Below are 22,128 nucleotides of genomic sequence, written 5' to 3'. Positions count from 1 at the left end.
CCGTGTAGGAATACAGAAGAGCCGGTCTACTTGCATTGTGGGTGAGATGTGACAACACACTGAAGGGGTCTTATTCTCCCTGTGGCTGCTTCAGGGCCAGGGAAGTGCTCTTCCCAACTGCCCCTGCCCCATCAATGCAGACCACCTCGGGCAGGGCACCCAAGGCACTCCAGACAGTGTTGAGAGGGGGAGGGAGGGAAGCCTGCTTCAAAGCCTGATGAATTGCCTGAAGCAGGAGAAAGGGGGAGAAGCCAGGTGAAGGGATGCACTGGGACTGCAGGTACTTGGAAGCAATTATTATTAGGTACCTACTGCCAATTATTTTCCCAAAATTTCACCTGTCTCTCACATCTAGCCCGTTTAAGACCCTTTCTTTTCTTGGGGGAGATGGCTGCAACCTGAAAACCAGGCAGAGGCACTGATGAAATGAAGTGTGCCCATAAGAAGAGCTCCCTTTGCTGGGCCCCAAACCAACCTGCCCCCGCAGTTGCTAGTGGAGGTCTTGAGTTCCATCCAGCAGCCCCCCAGCCCCCTTTTTCCTGAGCACAAGCACAGACCAGCTGCACTTCCACATCCATCCAGCTCAAACCTCTCGGAGCCAATCTCGCCAGCCTGCACAGGAGCTTCTCCCCATTCAGCCTCCTCAACAGTGGTGTCTGAGCTGCTTTCCAGCAACAGTGTCTCCACTGCTTCTTGTGTGTAAATAGCAGCTTTTTAATGAGACTAGAAAATCCCTGCTGTAGGTACCTCTTGGAAATAGGCAATTGTGACTGTGCTGGCTTCAGATGATTACACGTGTTAAGGCATGGATCCCCCTCAAGGGACCTCAAATTGGGAATGTGAGGACAGATTGCAACATTTGACCTTGAACACTGTGAGCTGCTCCAGGCAACCTGCAAAAGGCTTTCCTAAGCAGACTAAGAAGGAAGCTGATGCACAGAAAAGCAGCATAGACATACACACACACACACACACACACACACACACACACACACACACCCCTGCCTGACTCCCAGGCTTTCTGCAGGCCAGACTGCATTTTGCCTTTCTTACAGCATATCCCTTCTTTTACCTAAGCTAGTATCTCTTATTTTACATTGCCAGCCTCCAGTCTATGGGGTCCCATCTCTTCTTCAATGCATCTTAACATATGTCAGGTTTTCAGTAGAGACTTTTGGATTCATTGAGAGTTGTCTATCTGATTTTCTGAAGCTTCCTGGAGTAAGAGTTTCCACATCTGGCTTCATTTTTCCTCCTCCCCTCAAAGTCAGTTATTTGCTGGCACTATTATTTGCTGATTTTAGGGAGCATTATTCAGAAGGTTCCCTTATAACTTCTCACCCGGCTATCTAACCATCCCTGTCAGAGACCTCACAGCCCAGGAAAGGCTTATGGTATCCCACGGTGCCCTTGCAAGCAGGAAACTGAAGGGTGAGGTCAGCATTTCCTGTGTGTACCTCAGATGTACACATACATGTGTGTGCGTGCAAACACACACACACACACACACACACACACACAGGAATTGTGGAGTCAAATGAATTTTGAAAGCATTACATGCAGATAAGAAAATTATGGTTTCTGATACATTTTAACCTGCGCTTTCCAAACTGATTTGATCTATGGATTTCCCTGAACAGTGCTCAAGACTAGTGCTCCAGGCCACATGCTCTCGGGTACACATTTCTAGCTTCACTTTCACGTGAATGGCCTCAGACAAGCTCCCCATGCATTAATTCCTTGTTTTTCAGCAGAGACTAAATAGAAGCCTCAGAGCAGAGGCAGCTAAAATGAACAAACAGTTCCAGAAATCTGATAGACCTAAGGTCAACTGTAAGACAATCAAGCAGCTGTGATGTGATCACTGTAAATTAGTTACTTAAACTCTGTGAGATCCCATTTTTCTTATTTATGAAATAGGATAGCTGTGAGGTACATAGAAAAATCCTTAAAGTGGCCTTTCTTCTTTCTCTTCCTCATCTGCACCTTTCAACTACTGACTGCAGACGGTGGGTGGAGAGGTACCTAACTGGTAAGTCTGGAAGCCCAGATCACCTAAGTTGGTGTTTAAAAATGTACCTCAGATTTGTTTTAATCAGTTATGTTAAGACATGGGAACATGGAAACGACTTTCATGAAGGAATAAATTAATACTCAGAGTTCCCTACAAACAGGAAGTGTGGTATGCCATGCAAGGCCACATGGGGAAGCACCAGCATCAGTAAGGAGGCACGTAGAGTGGGGGAAAACATGGGTGGTTTCAGGTGAGGTGGGGTAACTAGGCCTAGAATGGGCTTGTGTGAATAATTTCAGCATATTGACCCTGGGATGATTAGGGCAGGGGAATAGATAGTGGCACTGAGCGTGAGAGCTCCATAAAAGAGGGGGTTGGGAGTGTGGGCTCTGGATTGGTCAGTCTTCATTAGAAGAGAATGGTCTCAGATGGAGTGTCTGCTCTCTGGGAAAGAGGTAATCTGGGAGTGGCTTTCTCCACGGTGTCAGCAAGGCCCCAAGACATCAAAGCATTAGCAAATAAAAACATGATTAATGCAATTAATTCTTTGTACGCTTAGAAGAGGATGTGATCCTCACTATTTATTGATTTCAAAGTTGTCAACATGTTTAGAACTTAACTCATCATCTTCCTTTCCTAAACCTGTTTGTCCTGGACTACTTACCTCAGTGAGAGCATCTCCATCTACCCAGGTATCTAGATCAAACATCTTGGAATTATAGACTCTCTTTTGCTGTGAGCCACCACTCAGTTCTCCTTCTGATAAAAGACCTGATGCCCAATGCTGGAAACTGATGGCAGTCTTCAGTAACAGTCCTTTCAGGGACTGCCAAAGCCTTAAGGAGACCCTTTACCAAAGTCCCTGCCCCTCTATCCAGTTGCCCACAGTCAGTCAATGTGGAAGGCTAAAGGCTGAGCCATCTTGGCCCAAATCAAGACAAGTCTGAAGGTCCTTCCCCTTCTTTCATGGATGTTGATTCTCTCTGAGTCTGTTTCTCAGGTAACACAACTATGACACCAATCTATTACCAAGTCCTGGCAACATCTTCTACTCCACATCTGTGAAATCTACTTTCAAGTCTTCCCCTACTATTAGTGGTTTAGTTCATGGCCACCATCTTGACTTGCTTAGATATCCACAAGAGACTGTGAAGAGTCTGGTTTCTGGCCAGAAACCTATGTGGGATCTTTTAGGTCTGATCACAGGCAATCACAAAGACTTTTCCTGGGGAAAGCTGTCCCTCCCCCCGCCCCCCCCCCCCGCCCCACCCATTGCCCACAGCAGACAGTGCACTGCAGTCTCTGAAGGGAGTTGTAGTTAAGGCTCAGGCCTCCTGGCCAGCCATGCTCCCACACATACTTGCATTTCTAGCCCAGGCGCCTCCATTTGGAGACCTCTTTATTGGGGACCTTTGGCCTTCCTCAGGTGCCTCTGCAGAGACCTCCTAATGGGGGGGGAGAGAAACTTTGAAGATGTTTTTCTCCACTTTGACTCACTACCCAGTACTCCTATCCTTTCCCTGCTCCCAACCCCTGCCCCCCTGTCCATTAGACAATAGGAGTCTTTTGTTTTGTCCTCTCTCAGTAGTGACACATTCTCCCCATCTGCCCTGATAGTTGGGAAAATGGAACACTGGGGGAGCCAGCACTTTCTCTTCTTGCTTATATATCATAGTGAGTGATTAAAGGCTGGACTTGTGCTTCATTTTGGCATGTCTTAATTAGTTACTCCAAAACCTGGCAGCTCAACTCTCTCCAGCTCAGCTTAGTTAATGATGGACTCCTAATTGTTCTTCTTGTATAACAATAAAAATGATCTTTTAAGATGGAATTTGCACCCAACATTAACCAAGATAGACCATACTCTGTGCCACAAAATAAAGCCTTAAAAATTTAAAGGAACTAAATCATACAAAAATATGTTTTCTGACAATAATTGAATTTAACTACAAATCAATAAAAGATATTTGGAAGAATCCCTAAATATTTGGAAGTTTAAAAAAACTGAAATAATCTATGGATAAAAAAGGAAGTCACAAGGGAAACTAAAAAATATTTTTAATTGGATACAATAACACAACATATCAAAATTTGTGAAATATAGCTAAAGCAGTGCTTAGAATAAGACTCATAGGTTTAAATGCTTCTATGAGAAAAAGAGAAAGGTTTCAAATTAATTATCTACACTTACACCTTAAGAAATTAGGAAAAAATAGCAGAATAAACCCAAAGAAAACAGAGGACAGGGAATAATAAGGAGAAGAAATCAATGAAATTAAAAACATAAAAATAGAAAAAAGTCAACGAAACCAAATGCTGGTTCTTTGGAAAGTCAATAAAACTGAAGAACCTCTAGTTAGATTGACTGAAAAATAAAAAAAGAAAGAAGACACAAATTACCAATAACAACAAGAAAAGCAAGGACACTCTACCTGCATTAAAACCACAATAAGGGAAAACTATGAACACTTTATGCCTATGCATTCAAAAATTTAGTTGAAGTGGACCAGTTCCTTGAAACACACCAACTATCAAAGGTCCATGATTTGAATAATCATATGTCTATTAAAGAAACTGAATTCATAGTAAAACAAACCCTTCTAACCACAACAGCAGAATCCTCCAAGGCCCAGACAATTTTATTGCTTAATTCTATCAAACATTGCAGGAAAAATAATCCCAAATCTACATAATCTCCTGAAAATTGAAAAGAAAAGAACAATTCTGACAATGCTGAACTTCAGCTGAGCCCTGTGGTCCCAGAAAACAGAAAAACTTCCCCCTTTTGTGATCCTTTCGTGTTCTGTGAAAGGGCTACCACAAAGTACCACCCTTTTCTCCCATATCCTAAGGTAAGACTACCTCTGTCCTGTAAGGACTCTCTTGTTTTATAAAAGCCCAAGTTTTCTCCCTCTTCTCCAAGACTTTCCTCAGTAAGGAACATTCTCCCTACTGCAGTAGCCTGAATAAAACCATCTCTATTGCCCAGTGCTCTTCATCTTTGGCAGTTTTGGTTCTGTGACGTGTACAGTGCCAGAGCCTGCCTTCTGATCCCTGTTTGTTCCATGCAGTTGATGAGCCCCTCCTTTCCAAATGGTGATGGGGAAACAGTGGTGTGTGGGGCTCCTGGTCCTGGGCTCTGCACTTGTGTCCATCAGTAGCATGGCAAGGATTTGATTTTGATTCCTTTTGAGTGCTCACTTGATTTCTGGTGCTGGCTTCATTTGGTTTCTTGGTTTGACCATTTGGTGATCTCTGTAAACAGATAATGGTTTATAGAGATCTTGTTTCTGTTGAGTGAAGATGGCAGAGAATCTGGTTTGTTTGTCTTCTGTTTGTCTAGTTGTCTATGTTAAGGTCAAATCAATTAAGAATTTCATGCCCACCAGCATGTGGATATCTGGACTAGTGAGTTTTGTATTTCTGTGTATGCTTGACCTGTGCCTGAAATTTTTAGGAGCTTTCTCTTTGTAATCAGAAAGGTCTTTCCCTCTCACTGTGTAGGTGTGTAATATTTTCCTAACTTCAGGCAGTATTACCAAATTAGATCATAAAATCTCTTAAAGGAGTTCTATTCTGATCAGCTTGAAAATAAATTAGCATTTGTAATAATTGAATATTCCTAATATTAAAGAAGTTAAGGAAATTGAACCTCAAATATATATATATTTTTAAGTTTTAGTTATTTAAGTAATCTCTATATCCAGTGTGGGGATCGAACTCACAACCCCAAGTTCAAGAGTTGGATGCTGTTGTGATTGAGCCAGCCAGGTGCCCTGAACCTAAAATATTTTCAACGTGAAAAAAATAACTCAGAAACAGTTTAACTGTTTAAGTTCAGATAATTTAGGTAAATCTTTGGCAGACAAGACTAGTTTAATATGTGACTTAATAAATGGAGTGATGTTTTCTATATGTTAAATAATTATTAGTGTTAACTAATATATGTGTAGGTTTTTATTCTACTTGGGTATGTTCCTCCTAAACTTACACAGGCTTACTGACTAGTAAGCTAGCTAGTAAGCTAATGCTAGTAAGCTAGCATTACTGTTACTAAATGTTTACCATTATGAAAAATATGCATTTGTGTTTAACACATTTGAATCATTATTCTAACAAGTTTTCTTTCAATAGTAAGTATGTCAACTCGAATATAATTTCCAAGATTTTTATGTCACTTAACCTTCGAGTTAACTGATGGATAGTCAATAGATACTTAGATTATTTCAATAAGATAGAATACTGAATCGTTCATTGATTACTAAACATAAAGTTTATGTATTCTTGTTCTTTTAATGCTACAGAGAGACTATATATATGTATTTGGGTCTTTTAATGAATGTGTTTCCTTTCTCTACTTTGAGAAGTATACCGTGAGGGGTATAGATAGAACTAGAAAGTTGTGAGAGAAGAGTTCAACTTGTCATGGTCAAAGCTGATGAAGAGTTGCTAGGTTTTATAAGATTAGCAAAAGGAGCTATAGTATCAAATATTATACTTACGCAAAAAAAAGAAGAATTTGGTTTTCCCTTTGTTAAAACGACAAAAATTTCTTGGATTATTGGTTTTCTCTTAATATGAGGTTGTGTAGGGTTATTTATTGCTTTCTGTGTACTTTGCCTAGACAGCAGAGATTCTGTATATTATGAAACCAATCTTTGTGTTTATGTTGACTTTGCCATGTCTCTGATCACTCCAGATCACAAAGATCTCTTAATTAGACAAGAGCAAAGATTCCTTACAGTTATGCTTATTTATTTTTGAAAGAGAGAGCGAGAGAGAGAGACAAAGAGTGTGAGCAGGGAGAAGCAGAGACAGGGAGACATCGATCCAAAGCAAGCTCCAGGCTCTGAGCTGTCAGCATAGAGCCCGACATGGGGCTTGAACTCATGAACCGCAAGATGATGACCTGAGCCAAAAGTTAGACACTTAACTGACTGAGCCACCCAGGTGCCCCCGCAATCACGTTTATTTTAGAAATACACTTTGGTTACACAGATAGTCAAGTGTTGTTCAGTAACCCATGATCTTATCATAATCACTGTTCAAATCTCTTGACAACTTTTGATATTTTGTCTTTCCAAAATTAAATTCTTAAAGATAACTTCTGAACCTGAAACTGCCTTTGGGATCTCCCAGAGGGTTCTTGGAAAATCACAAAGCATTTGTTCTTTCACCTTGTAAAAAATACAAGTGTTATAAGTATTTATGTTTATCTGATATGTTACCATAGATGAGTTGATGGGAAGACCTGTCAAGTCCAAAAGAAATATCTGACCTTCCCTAGGTTAAATGTGAATGGATAAAAGGTTAACATAAGTATTTCAGAAATTGTATGCTTTATGGCAAGTTCATAGAGAATTGCCAATGCCCTTACTATCCATGATGTGTTCCTATTTATCAGAGTATTGATCTTACTTTGCCTGGTATCATACAACAATAACATAGCATTATAAGTCATGATCTCATTTATTTTTAAATGTTAACTTGGTTGCAACTTTTACTTTTTTAATTTGAATCTAGCATTTTGTAGGCCAGTAGTTTTCAATTAGGGATTGAAATAATAAGACGTATGCAGCAATTTTGTTAATATACAGATGTTTAGGACCTGCTCCAAACTATTCAATCTCTTTATAGGTATTCTTGCTATATTCTAACTACATGGTTTGTATATTCGTAATAAATTTTCTCAGGATTATTATATATTATATCAGAAGATTTTTTTCTCTGTAAAGATTATGTTCATTTATTTTAATAAATTAGCTGTAATGTTAACCGTCTTCTTTGAAAATAGGGATAATCATTATGTTTATAATTATGTCTCAAATGTTTTGATTGACTTTATTATCTTGTTTTGTATACTGCAGAAAGATCTAAAATTCCTTGTCTGTTATATTATTCTTATTTTGAATCTCATGAGATCTCTCACTTTTAAAGTTATTAGTAATAATTTAACCACAGACACTTTAAGTCTTCTGCAGATAGTTTTTTTGTCTTGTTTTATTCTGATGCTTCAGCTACTGGCCCAAGAGCTGCTGCAACAACGAAGTGTCTCAGAATCCCATGAAAGGGACTATGACAGGTACCTTTGAGTGTAGGGTTCTGATGATGTTACATAATCGGCTTTGAGACTGCAATAGTGGATTCCTAAAACTCTAGCAGAGAAGCAGATGGGTTTTAGAGACTGCAATACCAAGACAGACCAGAGAAATAATTAATTATATTAAACTATATGAATTGATGAGGGATGATTGTGGGTTTTCTTTGAAATATTGTTAATATTTTAATGTTCTATTTTCTGGATACATAAGGAACCACTTTTTTTCCTCTTAAGTTACCTTCAGCTGAAGAAGAACCATTTGGTAGACCATGCTTTTGTAAAATTAAACATTTGTTAATTACACATTTCTCTCCCTGCCTGAGCCCTCTAGAATTTGGACACTCTGAGTATTCTTATTTTCATAGCAATATAATTGTTTGCATAGGTTCAATAAGTATCTATCCTCCTTGTTAACAGGAGGCACACCTGGAAACTTGGCTATACAACCAAAGCCTTGCACAGAGTATCATATTTAAGAATATGAATTTAATGAAGTACACTGAAATGCTTTTAAGGAACTAAAACTGACTTTATGCAGCCAATGCTCATAAAGCCTTCTTGGAAAAACTAGTTAGATTTGGGGCTTTTACAGTTCCCAGCCCTATAGGTCAGTGAGGAAGGTCAGTTTCTGGCAGGCCCAGGAACATGAGGATATTTAGGAAACTTTTAGAAGAGAGGAATTCACCCAAATCTGTAGGTACTAGAGGTGATATCTGGTGGGTAGTCCATGGCTTGGCTTCCTAGCCTCTGATGTACAATGTTCAAAAATTGGAAGACTTCATATTGTCAAGATCTCAATTCTCCTCGAACTGATTTACAGATTCATCACAATCTGTATCAAGACTGCAGAAGGACATTTTGTAGATATTGATAAATTGATTATAAATTGCATATGGAAAGGCAAAAAACCCAGAATAACTACAGTAATACTGAAAAAGAAGGATAAAATGAGAGGGTTCATATATCTTTCTCAAGACATACTATAAAGCTACAGTACTCAAGACAAATGGTATGGGCAAAAAGATAGACCCTTACACCAATGGAACAGAACAGAGAGTCCAGAAATAGAGGCACAAATGTAGACAGCTGGTTTTTGACAAAAGGACAAAGGCAATTCAATGGAGAAAGGATAGCCTTTTTAACAAAGGGTGCTACGAAACTGGACACACAAAAGCAAAAAAAAAAAAAAAAAGAAAAAGAAAAAGAAAAAGAAATTTGACCCTCATCTCAAACTATATAGAAATTAACTCAAAATGGATTAAAAAAATCTGAGTATAAAATGTAAAATTATGGAACTGTCTAGAAGAAAATACAGGAAACACTGTGTCCTCAGGTTCAGTAAAGGAGTTCCTGGATACAACAGTAAAAGTATGGTCCATAAAAGAAAAATTATAAATTGGGTTCCACTGAAATTACAAACTTTTGCTCTGCAGAAGATATTGTTAAATAATTAAAATACAATCCATAGACTGGAAAAACTATTGGCAAATCACATATCTGACAAGGTATCTGTATTCAGAATATATGAAGAATTCTCAAAACTCAGTAATTAGAAAACAAATAATCCAATGAAAACTGGGCAAAACATTCAGGCACTCTGCCAAAGAAGATATATATCTGGCAAATAGCATATGAAAAAATGTTCAACATCATACTCATTGAGGAAATGCAAATTAAAACCAAATGAGATATCACACAGATAAAACACTGGCAATACTAAGTACTGACAAAAATACAGAACAATGGGAACCATCGTACTTTGATGGTGAGAATGAAAATGGTACATCCACTTTGAAAAAGTGTTTGATAGCTTCTTATAGTTAAGGATACACTTAGAAAATCACCCACTAATTTAGTCCTAGGTATAAAATTATGTCTATATAAAGACTCGTACACTAATGTTCATAGTAGCTTTATTTATAATAGACAGAAACTGGAAACCCAAATGTCCTTAAATTAGTGAACTAATAGACAAACTGTGGTATATCCATTAAGTGGAATACTATTCAGCAATTAAAAGGAAAAATAACTTGATACATGCAAAAACACAGATGAACCTCAAATGTGTTATGCCAGGTGAAAGAAGTCAACCTCAAAAGGCAATACATTGAGTCCATTTATATGACACTTTGGAATAGTCAAATCTATATGGATGGAGACTAGACTAACCAGGAACTGGGGGTGGGGAGAGGGGTTGACTACAAAGGGACAGCATTAAGTTTTTAGATTAATGGGACTCTTCTGTATTTAGATTATCATGGTGGTTACATGACTGTATACATTTGTCAAAACTCTTAGAACTATACAGCAAAAAGAGTAACTTTTACTGTGTATAACTTCAAAAATAAAATAAAGAAGGAAAGAAAGTATGCAAGCAATTTGACCACATCAACATCCTGCTTGAAACCTTTCCATAGCTCCAAGAACTGTTAGTCCACAGTTGTTAGCATGGAGCCACAGCCTGGTCCTCCTTCTCTCTTGTTATGCTCCTCATTCCATATTATTTGCAATTCCTGCATATTTAAAGCACCTGATACAGTACCCAGTGCAGGTACTCAGTAAACACAGGCTCTCTTCATTTGAACATCGTTCTGCATTTGTTTATGTTGGCCCTTTCTCATGAAGGCTCTTTCTACTCCTCGCTCCAGCTAACTTGCAGGCATGAAGACTCAGGCAATACCTTCTCCTGAAGGGTTTCTCTGACTCACTTCCTCCCCATCTCTGCCCCTCATAACAGGTGGACTCCGGTGCCTCTCTTCTGAGCTTCCCCATCTGTGCAATAAAGGCTTGGGGATGTTCAAACCTTACACATTTTGAAGAAGGGCCTGGCTTTCATCTGGTTTGAGGGAGATTGGCTCTAAGGGTATGAAATATCCTGCCTGATAAGAATGGCTTTGTATACCTGGGCCTTCAGCCACTCCAGACAGTTTATACTAACAGTGTGATTGACCATGGGGTCCCTGGGCTACACTGTATCAGTGTGACTCTGGAGAGCTTGGAGACTTTAGTTAAGGTCAGTCTTGTGGGCACCACATGCCTAAGTAATTGACCTCCAATAAAAACCCTGGACACCAAGGCTTCAGCATACTCTCCTGGTTGGCAATACTTCCCTACATGTTGTCACACGCACGCTGTTGCTGGGAGAACCAAGCATGGTCCATGTGATTCCATGGGAGGGGACATCTGGAAGTTTGCTCCTGGTTTCCCTTGGACTATGGCCTATGATCATTTTGCCTTGGTTGATTTTAATCTGTATGCTTCCACCATAATAAACTGGAACAGCTTTTCTGAGCTGTGTGTGTCTTTCTAGAGAATCCTCCACTGACAGTGGCTTGGGGCCATGGGTTCCCCCTGACACATCATACCACTGGGTTTACTTCTATCAGAGCACTTATAATGAGCTGTCACTGTCTGTCTCTTTCTGTGCTGTCATTTATTTAAGAGCAAGAACCTTGTATGATTTGCCTACCATCTTAGTGCCTAGTACTGTGCCTGGAACATGATGAGTGTTAAATAAATGTCTGACTGCAAGAGAGGCCTAGCCTTCTCATAAGTCTGATTCCTATCCAAGTCAGAAAAATGCCTCAGGGACTTGCAGAGGAATGTGGAAGTAGCAAGCCTTTTCTCCTAAGAAGAAATCATAAGGCATTAACCATGCAAAAGCACAGGTAGTAAAAACTGTCAACTCCAGAAGCCTGAACTGAGAATTAATTCTGTCAGACAAGACACCCAGAGTAGGAATTTTAAAAGCCTTAGCTCAGGAGTGGCAGTGTGGTAACATGGCTGAGGGCTATGGAGACTAGGTGGTTGCTTAGGGGGAGATGAGAGGAGCAGGACAGAAAGAAGGGTTACAGAAATTCCACCTTGTCATCTATGTTTTATTTTCAGATTCTGCCTTTAAGGAAAGCCCTCTCTGCACCAGAAAAAGTGAGGTTTCAATGGAAAATGCCAAGAGTGTACATTTAAAATTCAAGAAGTCTTTTGGAAATAAGGAGAATCTATAGGTCTCTGGTAGATTCCGTGGCTGATGCTCTGCCCTGCAGGTAAGCTGCAATTCCAGTCTCCAGTACTAGCCTTTCTGGTTCTTGATGACAACTACACAAATGTTTAGCAATACACTCCATTACAAAATCACAAAAACAACAATTAAGTTTGCTAAGGATATTTTACTGGTAATTCTTAATTTTTCTTAAGAGAAAAACGTAGTTCAATTAAACACACACATGCTTTGTCTTAGAGCCATAGACCAAACAGAAACACAGCATACAATAAATGCCGACTCACAGACGGTATCCACCCCAAATCAATAGCTCTGACTAGAGTCATGGAATTTTATAGTTGATTAGAGAAGAGGTCAGGTCTTTGATTTCAATGTCTTCGTTTTGAAAATGGGGTAACTGGGATCTAGAAAAAAGCCATGAGTGTTGAATAAAGATAATAGCATGGAAATAGCCAAGACAGTACTTTGATATGTCCTCCCCCACACAACACAACCTTTCCTTTCTGGACCTGGCCCAGCCTCCACTCCAAATCTGGCAAAGAGCCCTTATCAAATCACATGGATCCAGACCTAGAGCTCTAGGGAGACATGACCTAGCTAGACAGACTGGGATGAGTTACTGCATCTCTCTGGGCCTGTTGTTGTACCTGAGTTGTAGGATAATAATGCTTACCTCACTGGATTTTATGTGGTGAAGGAGGTAACATGCAGCATCATACCTGGCATATAGAAGGTACTCAAAAAATTACTCTCCCTTTGTTCTTCCCATTGACTCCCCATCTACGGCAGCCTTTCCAAGATCTCCTCATCTAAACCACAAATCCAAAGAGTATTACTTGAGTGCTTATTTTCTCAATTCCTCCTAAGGATGGCAAATAGCTAGTACCATTCCAGAAGAGAAGAGAGTTCTTGCATTGCATCCAGTAGATGTCTTGGGACATTAGGGCTTAATTCTCTGTAGGAATCCAGTTGAGATGGTTTCATGGACTCACAAAGCTCTACAGGGTTCATGGCAGTACACTGTTACAAATCTGGTTTTGGATATTACTGATACAGGGTTCCCAAAACAAGGCAGGTGGTAGAGGGTTGAGGGATGGGACTGAGGATGAAGAGGGGATTCAAAATGCTTTCAAGCCCTGGGTCTCCATAGTTGGTTACTGACCAGCACTCCCTGAGCACGAGCATTGTTCTGTCCATAAGTCTAGTGATACCTGTGTTCTGTGAGGGGCATGGCATTTGCTTTTGGGTCTCACATAAACTCTTCCAATATCATGCTGCTTTAAACTCTGCCCTCCCATTATAGGGGCATCTCTGAGTCCCTCAAGGAGCAGTTTTCTGGGCCTTAGCTTTTACCTTGCCCCACCCCCCAACACACACATACACATCACCCCAGAACTTCACACACACACACACACACACACACACACACACACACACACAGCTGTCTATTATCTCTGAAACTCATCCAGGCTGCCTCCATGCCCCTGCTGTGGTCTGGAGAGTCCCTGAATCTCAGAGTCACCTAATAAACCTGGGTTTCTTCCATTTTCATCTGCCTCACCCCTGCTCTGGGGCAAAGGAATCCTTGGGTACACCAGGGCACCTCCTCCAGCTTCTCTGGGCCTGTTTGCCATTGCTAAGGTGGAGCTGGTATGTCTTCTCACTCTGGAAGTGGAAGGAAAGCCATTTGGGCAAAGAGAAAAAAAGGAGTCCTTTGCCAGTTTCCTTAAAGTCTCACTTATGGTATTATCTAGTTTGGTTTTCTCAAGTGGGGTTTCTACTTAAGTACCCCAGAGAGGAAGGAGAGTTTCAAGGGAATTGAGATGGGAGGGTGTCAGAGCTGCAGAATTTTGAAAACCTTTTATTTGGAGGAGACACCAACTTTTCTGAGTTTCATGTGTTTGTTTTGGGACAGCGCAGATGAGAATTGTGGAGTGCTCAATACAAGGGTCTGGGCATCACCTTCCTTGTCTAAACCCACTGACTTTAGAGCAGAGTCCCAACCCTGTATCTGCCAGTAAAGGTACAACCCTTGGGAGCCAACCTTTGACTCTACTCCTTAACATGGTCTATGCTCCACCCCTGGGGGAGGGTGGGAACTGCTGTCTGCGTGCCACCCCCCCAACCCCCAGCCCCTGCTCCTCTCGGGTTGGCGGCTCTGACCAGAGCACACACAGCGCCTCACTTCCACCTCCACCACTGGGTATGACCACAGACTGTACCCTCTACCCCATGCATAAGCATAATGCACACATTACCTCCTGCCCCCTACCGCCTGATTTCTGATTTCTGGGCAGTACCTGTCTTCCTTTACAGCTCCCACTTCAGGGGCTCAAAAATAACTTTTTGAATGTTTGCAAGAAGTAAAATACAAAGAATCCAGTTTGCCAACTAACCAAGGGTTGGGGATCACCATTTATAAAACCACTCTGGACTTGCTTAACTAATACGTAGGGTCAAAGTCTTCTCAATCTGTAGCCAGAATGCGGTCCTCCGACTAGAGCGGGGAGCACATGGTCCTGGGGACCCCAGAGCAACCCTATCTCAGAGAAACAGCACTGCTTGCTTCAGAGGGCCCGAGACAAGCCCCCTCCTCTGGGTGGGGCGCCTCTGTCCTGAAGCCAGGACCAAACACAATGAATCTGGTCCACCCTTGACCAGCGAGCCCTTTCCCACCTTCTTCCGTTTTAGAGGTCAAAAAACTGCAGTTCGGAAAGCCAGCCACGTGCCGTTGGTCAAGCAAGAACAGTTGCATCAAGGACCAAATTCTATTCTCACCTTAAACACTCAGTCTCCCGGCTGACGACGCGCCCTGCTACGGGAGTGGGGTGCAAACAAGGTCCCAGCTGTAACAGGTAGCCCACTGGTGAAAGTGGGGGGAAGAAGGGACAGGCATGACAGGAGGCGGGGCGGCGGTAAATCAGAAGATAAGCAGGGAAAAGAAAAGGAATCTGGAGGGCGACGCAGCGGGCAGCAAGGAACCAGAAAATGGAAGCGAAAATCAGAGAGAGTGAGGGAGGAGAGGACAGGAAAGAAGAGGAGGCGAGACAGTGTCGCGGGGGAGGGGGAGCGGCAGGTCACGAGAGGACAGACGCGGGGCGCGGCAGGGGCGCGGACGGCGCCCTTACCGGCGGTGGCCGAGCGCAGGCTCTCCAGGCTCCAGGAGCGCGACAGGGCGCCGCGCATGCCCCCGCTGCCGCCGCGGCCTCCGCACACCACGCCGCTGCTGTCGGAGTCCGAGCCCGGGGACAGCCCGGCGCTACTGCCCCCGCTGCTGCTGCTGGTGCCGAGGTCGCCACTCGTCTGCCCGCTCGACTCGCTCGGGCATTGCTGCGCCCGGCTGCAGGCGGGCCCGAGCTCCAGCCACAGGCTCGGCGGCGGCTGGGCCGCGGGCGGCAGGGCGAGCGGGCTGGGGCCGGCGGCGCCGTCGGAGGGCGAGGGGCGTGCGGGCGGGAGCGCGGCGTCCCCGGCCCCATCCCCGCCGCCGCACGGCCGCCGCTCCGGCCCGGCTGACATCATGGGGCTCCGCTAAGGAGGCTCGCGGTCGGCCGCCGCCCGCTCAGGCTCTGCGGGGCGCGCGCGGGGCGCGGTCGGGCGCCGAGCAGGCAGGGCGCGGCGCCACCGCTCGCCGCCCGCCCCCGGCCAGCCTGGCGGGAGCACAGCCGCGGCGGCCACCCGGGTGCGGGTCGCGGGCCCGGTCGGCTCGCGCTCACGCACGCGCGCACGCAGACCTGGAGCGGCGGGGGCGGCGGCGGGCGCGGGCGCGGCGCGCGGGGGTACCGCTACCCTGGGTCCCCGCAGGGCCGCGCCCCGCCGCCAGCATTCCCGCGCGTGTGTTAGTTAGGCTGAGGTCATCTGACAAGGGGACGCACCCGTAGGGCCGGTGGGCGCTCGCTTCTCTTCCGCAGGGACCCAGCTAAGACTGCGGGCAGCGCGTCCGTGCCCACGTGGGGGCGGGAACGCAGGCGGGAGCGCGGGGCCGGGCTCCGGCTGACCTCCGCGAACACCGTCTCGGGGGAGCGCGCTTGGCCGGGACACGCCCCCAGCCCCCGGTCCTGCCGCGCGCACGGTGTGCGGAGGGGAGCGGCACCGCGATCCTCCCGAGAGCCAGTCAGCAGGAATCTGCCCCGCTCAGGAGCATGGTCCCCGCCACGAAAGTGCCTGAAACAGCCTAGCAGCAGGCACAGATGAGAATGGGAGCCCCAAAGCACAAGACAGCCAGGGATTACAGGGGTTTGTTTTGGGGGAGGATAGGGATTGTTAGGAGAAAAAGTTGCTGTTTCCTCGGACCCTCCCAGACACTCCTGAGTGTTTTGTAGGTTCTTGGAGTGTACCTAAAGGGTGAAGTACATCCACTGTTCCATACAAGGACAATACATCAAGAAGTACTTATAGGAAATACAAAATCTGGGAGGTGAAAACAGTGGGAGACTTGGTCTTGGACGTGAGATGTGTGAGGGAAGTCCTAATATGGATTGATATGGACTTACCAGCTTTTTAATGACCCTTCCCTCCCAACCTCCTACCCACCCCACCCCCCTCCCCCAGCAACATCCCTCCTCCAACCCCTCCAAGCCCTAGCAAGCTGGTTGTAAAGTGGCAGAAGTATTAACAACAGTGAGGATGAAATGAGAGGTCACATACCAGCTGGTATAGGGCGGATGCTGCAAAAGTGGTCATTTTCTCCCCTTCTTTGCATTTGGGGTCCGTTTCCTGTTGCCTGTCTCCTCTGTGTGCTCCTAGTGCTGTACCATGGGGAACCCTGTGTCTTCATAATATCTATCTCCTCTCTTTGTAGGCTCTCTGTTATCTCCTCTATCAGATTAATATATTAATATCTGCTGCTTTTAATAGACTCAGGGGCTGGGGACAATGGTATGCCAACATTTATATAAAGTACAAAACCCTATACAAGCATAAGGTAATGCCGGCGTTGTTGGGTGTTCAATTGATGGGCCCTGGGGGGTGACTCAGCCAATCCGCATCTTGAAGCTCCTCCCTCAACTTACTGTACTTGTTCCAGGAGACTGTGTGCTTTCCTAACCACTCCATACCTGGAATGCACACTTCTTATCCATGCCTCTATCCTTTCTTGCCCTTGGGAAGGACAATTCTGTCCTCCCCTTATTCCTGATTATGGGAGGTTCTGCAAGAAGGGCCCCCTCATGTTCTTAAGTGGCTGTCAGGTTGAGGGCTCTGAGATAAGTTCCTGTGGGTGGGAAGAACTGCTCAGGAAGGAGATGGTCATTGCCAGCAGGAGGCACAGATCAAGAGACACCACTCCCAACTCATCAGCAAGTCTGGGTTCTGCCTCCAGAATAAGTGTCAAAGTTGTCCATATTTACTTTACTGCTACCAGTATCATACTGTGCTTGGAAAACTGCTTTAGTCTTTTAACTTGTTCCACAAAGCAGCCTGAGAGAGCTCTAAAATATAAATCATACCATGTCACGCTCCTGCCTCAAACCCTTCAGAAGCATCTCTTCACAATTAGCCAGACCCGCAAAACCCATGTACTGACCTATCTCTCCAATTCTGATCATCTCCCCCATCCTTTGCTCTCTGCCCTGCAGCCACTGTGGCCACCTTGCTGTTTCTCCTTCTAGCCTCAGGGCCTTTGCACTTATTGTTCCTTTCACCTGGAATGCTCTTCTTTTTGCTTTTCAAGGTACTGGCTCCTTCTCAACATCAGATCTTAGCAAATGTTATCTCCTCAGTGAAACTTCATTTATTTCTTCCTAGGACTCATCTGTCAATGGCTTGTTGTTTATCTGTTGTCTGCCCCCATAGACCATGGATGCTGTGAGGGCAGCAGCTCCTTACCTATCACTGTGTCTCAGTGTGAGCAGAGCACCTGTTGCAGGCTGGGTGCCTGGTAAGTGCCTGTGGGAGAATGAGTGGGGGCATGGAACTGAACAAGAGGCCAGTTAAGCAGGATGAGAAGAACATTCTTGTTCTGCGGGTTCAGAACAGATGAGCAGATGATGTGTGATACTGAATGGATGGTAACAAAGGTGGTGCCTCCAGATGACAGCAGCATGGGCTGATCTAGCCTGTGTAAGCCACAGTCAACCAGACAGCCAAGCACCATGCTTTTTCTGAGTCCATTTTTCTTTTAAGTCTTCCTGAGACTTCAGTAAATTCTTATTTGAACCAGCTATCCCTGTCTCAGCTCTGCTGTAGGGAAGATCAGAGTGTCCTCATTTGAGCTATAGTATGAAAAAGGGATCCACATTTTTTAAGACCACGGTGGTGATGGCAGCTGAAATTACTACATACTATCCAAGGATAAGGGAATCTTGGGGGATGAAAGTTGATGCAATGAGACTTAGCTGCCTCCCTAACATGGGAAACCCTCCAAACTCATCCATTTCTGATACTAATAAGGGAGAGATGAGATTTTGGTTCTCTTGCCATCACATGGTAGGTTTATAATTATATCTCTATATCTCTATTTCTATCTATCTATCTATCTATCTATCTATCTATCTATCTGAATTAACGTTAATACAGCATCTTTATGAGAAAGGTCAGCACAGAAGGATCATTGTTTGAGACTGGTTCAATGATGTGAAAATAGGAGCTGCAATGTTCAGCTGTACATGTAGAAACAGACAGTTGTCTAAATTTAGAGATTGGCTTCTGTCCTGTCTCTTCTAGCTAACCCTGTATTTCAGTTTCTACAAAAGTGTTAAACAGAAAGAAGCTTTAAAACCAGAGAGATCCGGGTTCAAGTTCTGTTTTTCTCTTACTACTTGTGACTTTGGGTAAATTATTGAAACTTCGTAAGTCTTTCTCCCTTCACCCATCAAATAATGATACTGAGAACTATTTTTGCAGGATTATTGTAGGGATTATATAAAGTGATATGTGCATATACAATAGTGCCTAGCAATGTCTGAACTATTAGCAGCTATTTATTAAGTATATATTAGGTGTTAAGTACTTTGTTTATATTATTTAACTTCCACAACAACTTTAATAGGTACCATTATTAGCCTCATTTTTCAGTTGAAAATAATAAGCTCAGAATAACCCAAGGCCACACATTTAGGAAGTGGTGGAATTGGTTCCAGTGCTCACCAACTATGCTTTGAACCACTATGTAATTGTTAATTCCTTTCCTCCTGATTTTGAGGATTCTCTAGACAGTTCTTGCTGGAATATTATCAGTATCATTGGCAAGAGACACTGTGAGCCTACTTTGTACATAGCATACTGCTAGCTGTTGGGGATATAATGAGGAAGTTTAAGCAATGGATCTTGATATTGAATAAGTATGATATAGGCTCAGCCATCCAAATTATCTCCTTTAAGACTCTTCCTGAGGGTTGCGGCAAGATGGCGGCTTAGGAGGACGCTGGGCTCACCGCACGTCCTGCTGATCACTTAGATTCCATCTACACCTGCCTAAATAACCCAGAAAACCGCCAGAGGATTAGCAGAACAGAGTCGCCGGAGCCAAACGCAGACGAGAGGCCCACGGAAGAGGGTAGGAAGGGCGGCGAGGCGGTGCGCGCTCCACGGACTGGCGGGAGGGAGCCGGGGCGGAGGGGCGGCTCACCGGCCAAGCAGAGCCCCCGAGTCGGGCTTGCAAAAGCGGAGGGGCCGGGCAGACTGTGTTCCAACAGCAAGCGCGACTTAGCGTCTGGGAGGTCAGAAATTAACAGCTCTGCTCGGAAAGCGGGAAGGCTGGAGGACAAAGGGAGGGAGAGCTGCTGAGCCCCCTGACAACAGAGCTCAGTTTGGTGGGGAACAAAGGCGCTCGCCAGCGCCATTTCCCCCGCCCATCCCCCAGCCGAAATCCCAAAGGGAACCGGTTCCTGCCAGGGAACTTGCCCGCTCCGCGCAAACACCCAACTCTGCGCTTCTGCGGAGCCAAACCTCCGGCAGCGGATCTGACTCCCTCCCGCTGCCACAGGGCCCCTCCTGAAGTGGATCACCTAAGGAGAAGCGATCTAAGCCTGCCCCTCCTGCCCCCGAGCACCTTGCCTACCCACCCCAGCTAATACGCCAGATCCCCAGCATCACAAGCCTGGCAGGGTGCAAGTAGCCCAGATGAGCCACACCACCCCACAGTGAATCCCACCCCTAGGAGAGGGGAAGAGAAGGCACACACCAGTCTGACTGTGGCCCCAGCGGTGGGCTGGGGGCAGACATCAGGTCTGACTGCGGCCCCGCCCACCAACTCCAGGTATACACCACAGCACAGGGGAAGTGCCCTGCAGGTCCTCACCACGCCAGGGACTATCCAAAATGACCAAGCGGAAGAACTCCCCTCAGAAGAATCTCCAGGAAATAACAACAGCTAATGAGCTGATCAAAAAGGATTTAAATAACATAACAGAAAGTGAATTTAGAATAATAGTCATAAAATTAATCGCTGGGCTTGAAAACAGTATACAGGACAGCAGAGAATCTCTTGCTACAGAGATCAAGGGACTAAGGAACAGTCACGAGGAGCTGAAAAATGCTTTAAACGAAATGCATAACAAAATGGAAACCACCACAGCTCGGCTTGAAGAGGCAGAGGAGAGAATAGGTGAACTAGAAGATAAAGTTATGGAAAAAGAGGAAGCTGAGAAAAAGAGAGATAAAAAAATCCAGGAGTATGAGGGGAAAATTAGAGAATTAAGTGATACACTAAAAAGAAATAATATACGCATAATTGGTATCCCAGAGGAGGAAGAGAGAGGGAAAGGTGCTGAAGGGGTACTTGAAGAAATCATAGCTGAGAACTTCCCTGAACTGGGGAAGGAAAAAGGCATTGAAATCCAAGAGGCACAGAGAACTCCCTTCAGACGTAACTTGAATCGATCTTCTGCACGACATATCATAGTGAAACTGGCAAAATACAAGGATAAAGAGAAAATTCTGAAAGCAGCAAGGGGTAAACGTGCCCTCACATATAAAGGGAGACCTATAAGACTCGTGACTGATCTCTCTTTTGAAACTTGGCAGGCCAGAAAGAATTGGCAAGAGATTTTCAGGGTGCTAGACAGAAAAAATATGCAGCCGAGAATCCTTTATCCAGCAAGTCTGTCATTTAGAATAGAAGGAGAGATAAAGGTCTTCCCGAACAAACAAACACTGAAGGAATTTGTCACCACTAAACCAGCCCTACAAGAGATCCTAAGGGGGACCCTGTGAGACAAAGTCCCAGAGACATCACTATAAGCATAAAACATACAGACATCACAATGACTCTAAACCCGTATCTTTCTATAATAACACTGAATGTAAATGGATTAAATGCGCCAACCAAAAGACATAGGGTATCAGAATGGATAAAAAAACAAGACCTATCTATTTGCTGTCTACAAGAGACTCATTTTAGACCTGAGGACACCTTCAGATTGAGAGTGAGGGGATGGAGAACTATTTATCATGCGACTGGAAGCCAAAAGAAAGCTGGAGTAGCCATACTTATATCAGACAAACTAGACTTTAAATTAAAGGCTGTAACAAGAGATGAAGAAGGACATTATATAATAGTTACAGGGTCTATCCATCAGGAAGAGCTAACAATTATCAATGTCTATGCACCGAATACCGGAGCCCCCAAATATATAAAACAATTACTCATAAACATAAGCAACCTTATTGATAAGAATGCGGTAATTGCAGGGGACTTTAATACACCACTTACAGAAATGGATAGATCATCTAGACACACGGTCAATAAAGAAACAAGGGCCCTGAATGAGACATTGGATCAGATGGACTTGACAGATATATTTAGAACTCTGCATCCCAAAGCAACAGAATATACTTTCTTCTCGAGTGCACATGGAACATTCTCCAAGATAGATCATATACTGGGTCACAAAACAGCCCTTCATAAGTTTACAAGAATTGAAATTATACCATGCTTACTTTCAGACCACAATGCCATGAAGCTTGAAATCAACCACAGGAAAAAGTCTGGAAAACCTCCAAAAGCATGGAGGTTAAAGAACACCCTACTAACGAATGAGTGGGTCAACCAGGCAATTAGAGAAGAAATTAAAAAAT

The 22,128-nt window shown here is 44.1% G+C and overlaps 1 protein-coding gene across 4 annotated transcripts in view; it reads right to left on the bottom strand.

Moving 5' to 3' along the window:
• The window catches only part of ARHGEF4 (Rho guanine nucleotide exchange factor 4), a 296,513-nt gene that overhangs the window by 73,653 nt on the left and 200,732 nt on the right, over positions 1-22,128 (bottom strand). Inside the window, exon 1 of one of the 4 annotated variants that reach the window (XM_043576414.1) lies at positions 15,243-15,505. The exons of the other annotated variants lie outside the window; for them this stretch is intronic. Coding sequence (XP_043432349.1) covers positions 15,243-15,300 — 58 coding nt within the window. The 5' untranslated portion in view covers positions 15,301-15,505. Of the gene's footprint in view, positions 1-15,242; positions 15,506-22,128 lie in introns of those variants that run through there. 4 annotated transcript variants of the gene reach the window in all.

This window comes from Prionailurus bengalensis, chromosome C1, assembly GCF_016509475.1.
Source record: "Prionailurus bengalensis isolate Pbe53 chromosome C1, Fcat_Pben_1.1_paternal_pri, whole genome shotgun sequence".
NCBI lineage: Eukaryota > Metazoa > Chordata > Mammalia > Carnivora > Felidae > Prionailurus > Prionailurus bengalensis.
Note: the sequence above shows the minus strand (reverse complement) of the source record. Positions and strands in the feature narration are given on the sequence as shown.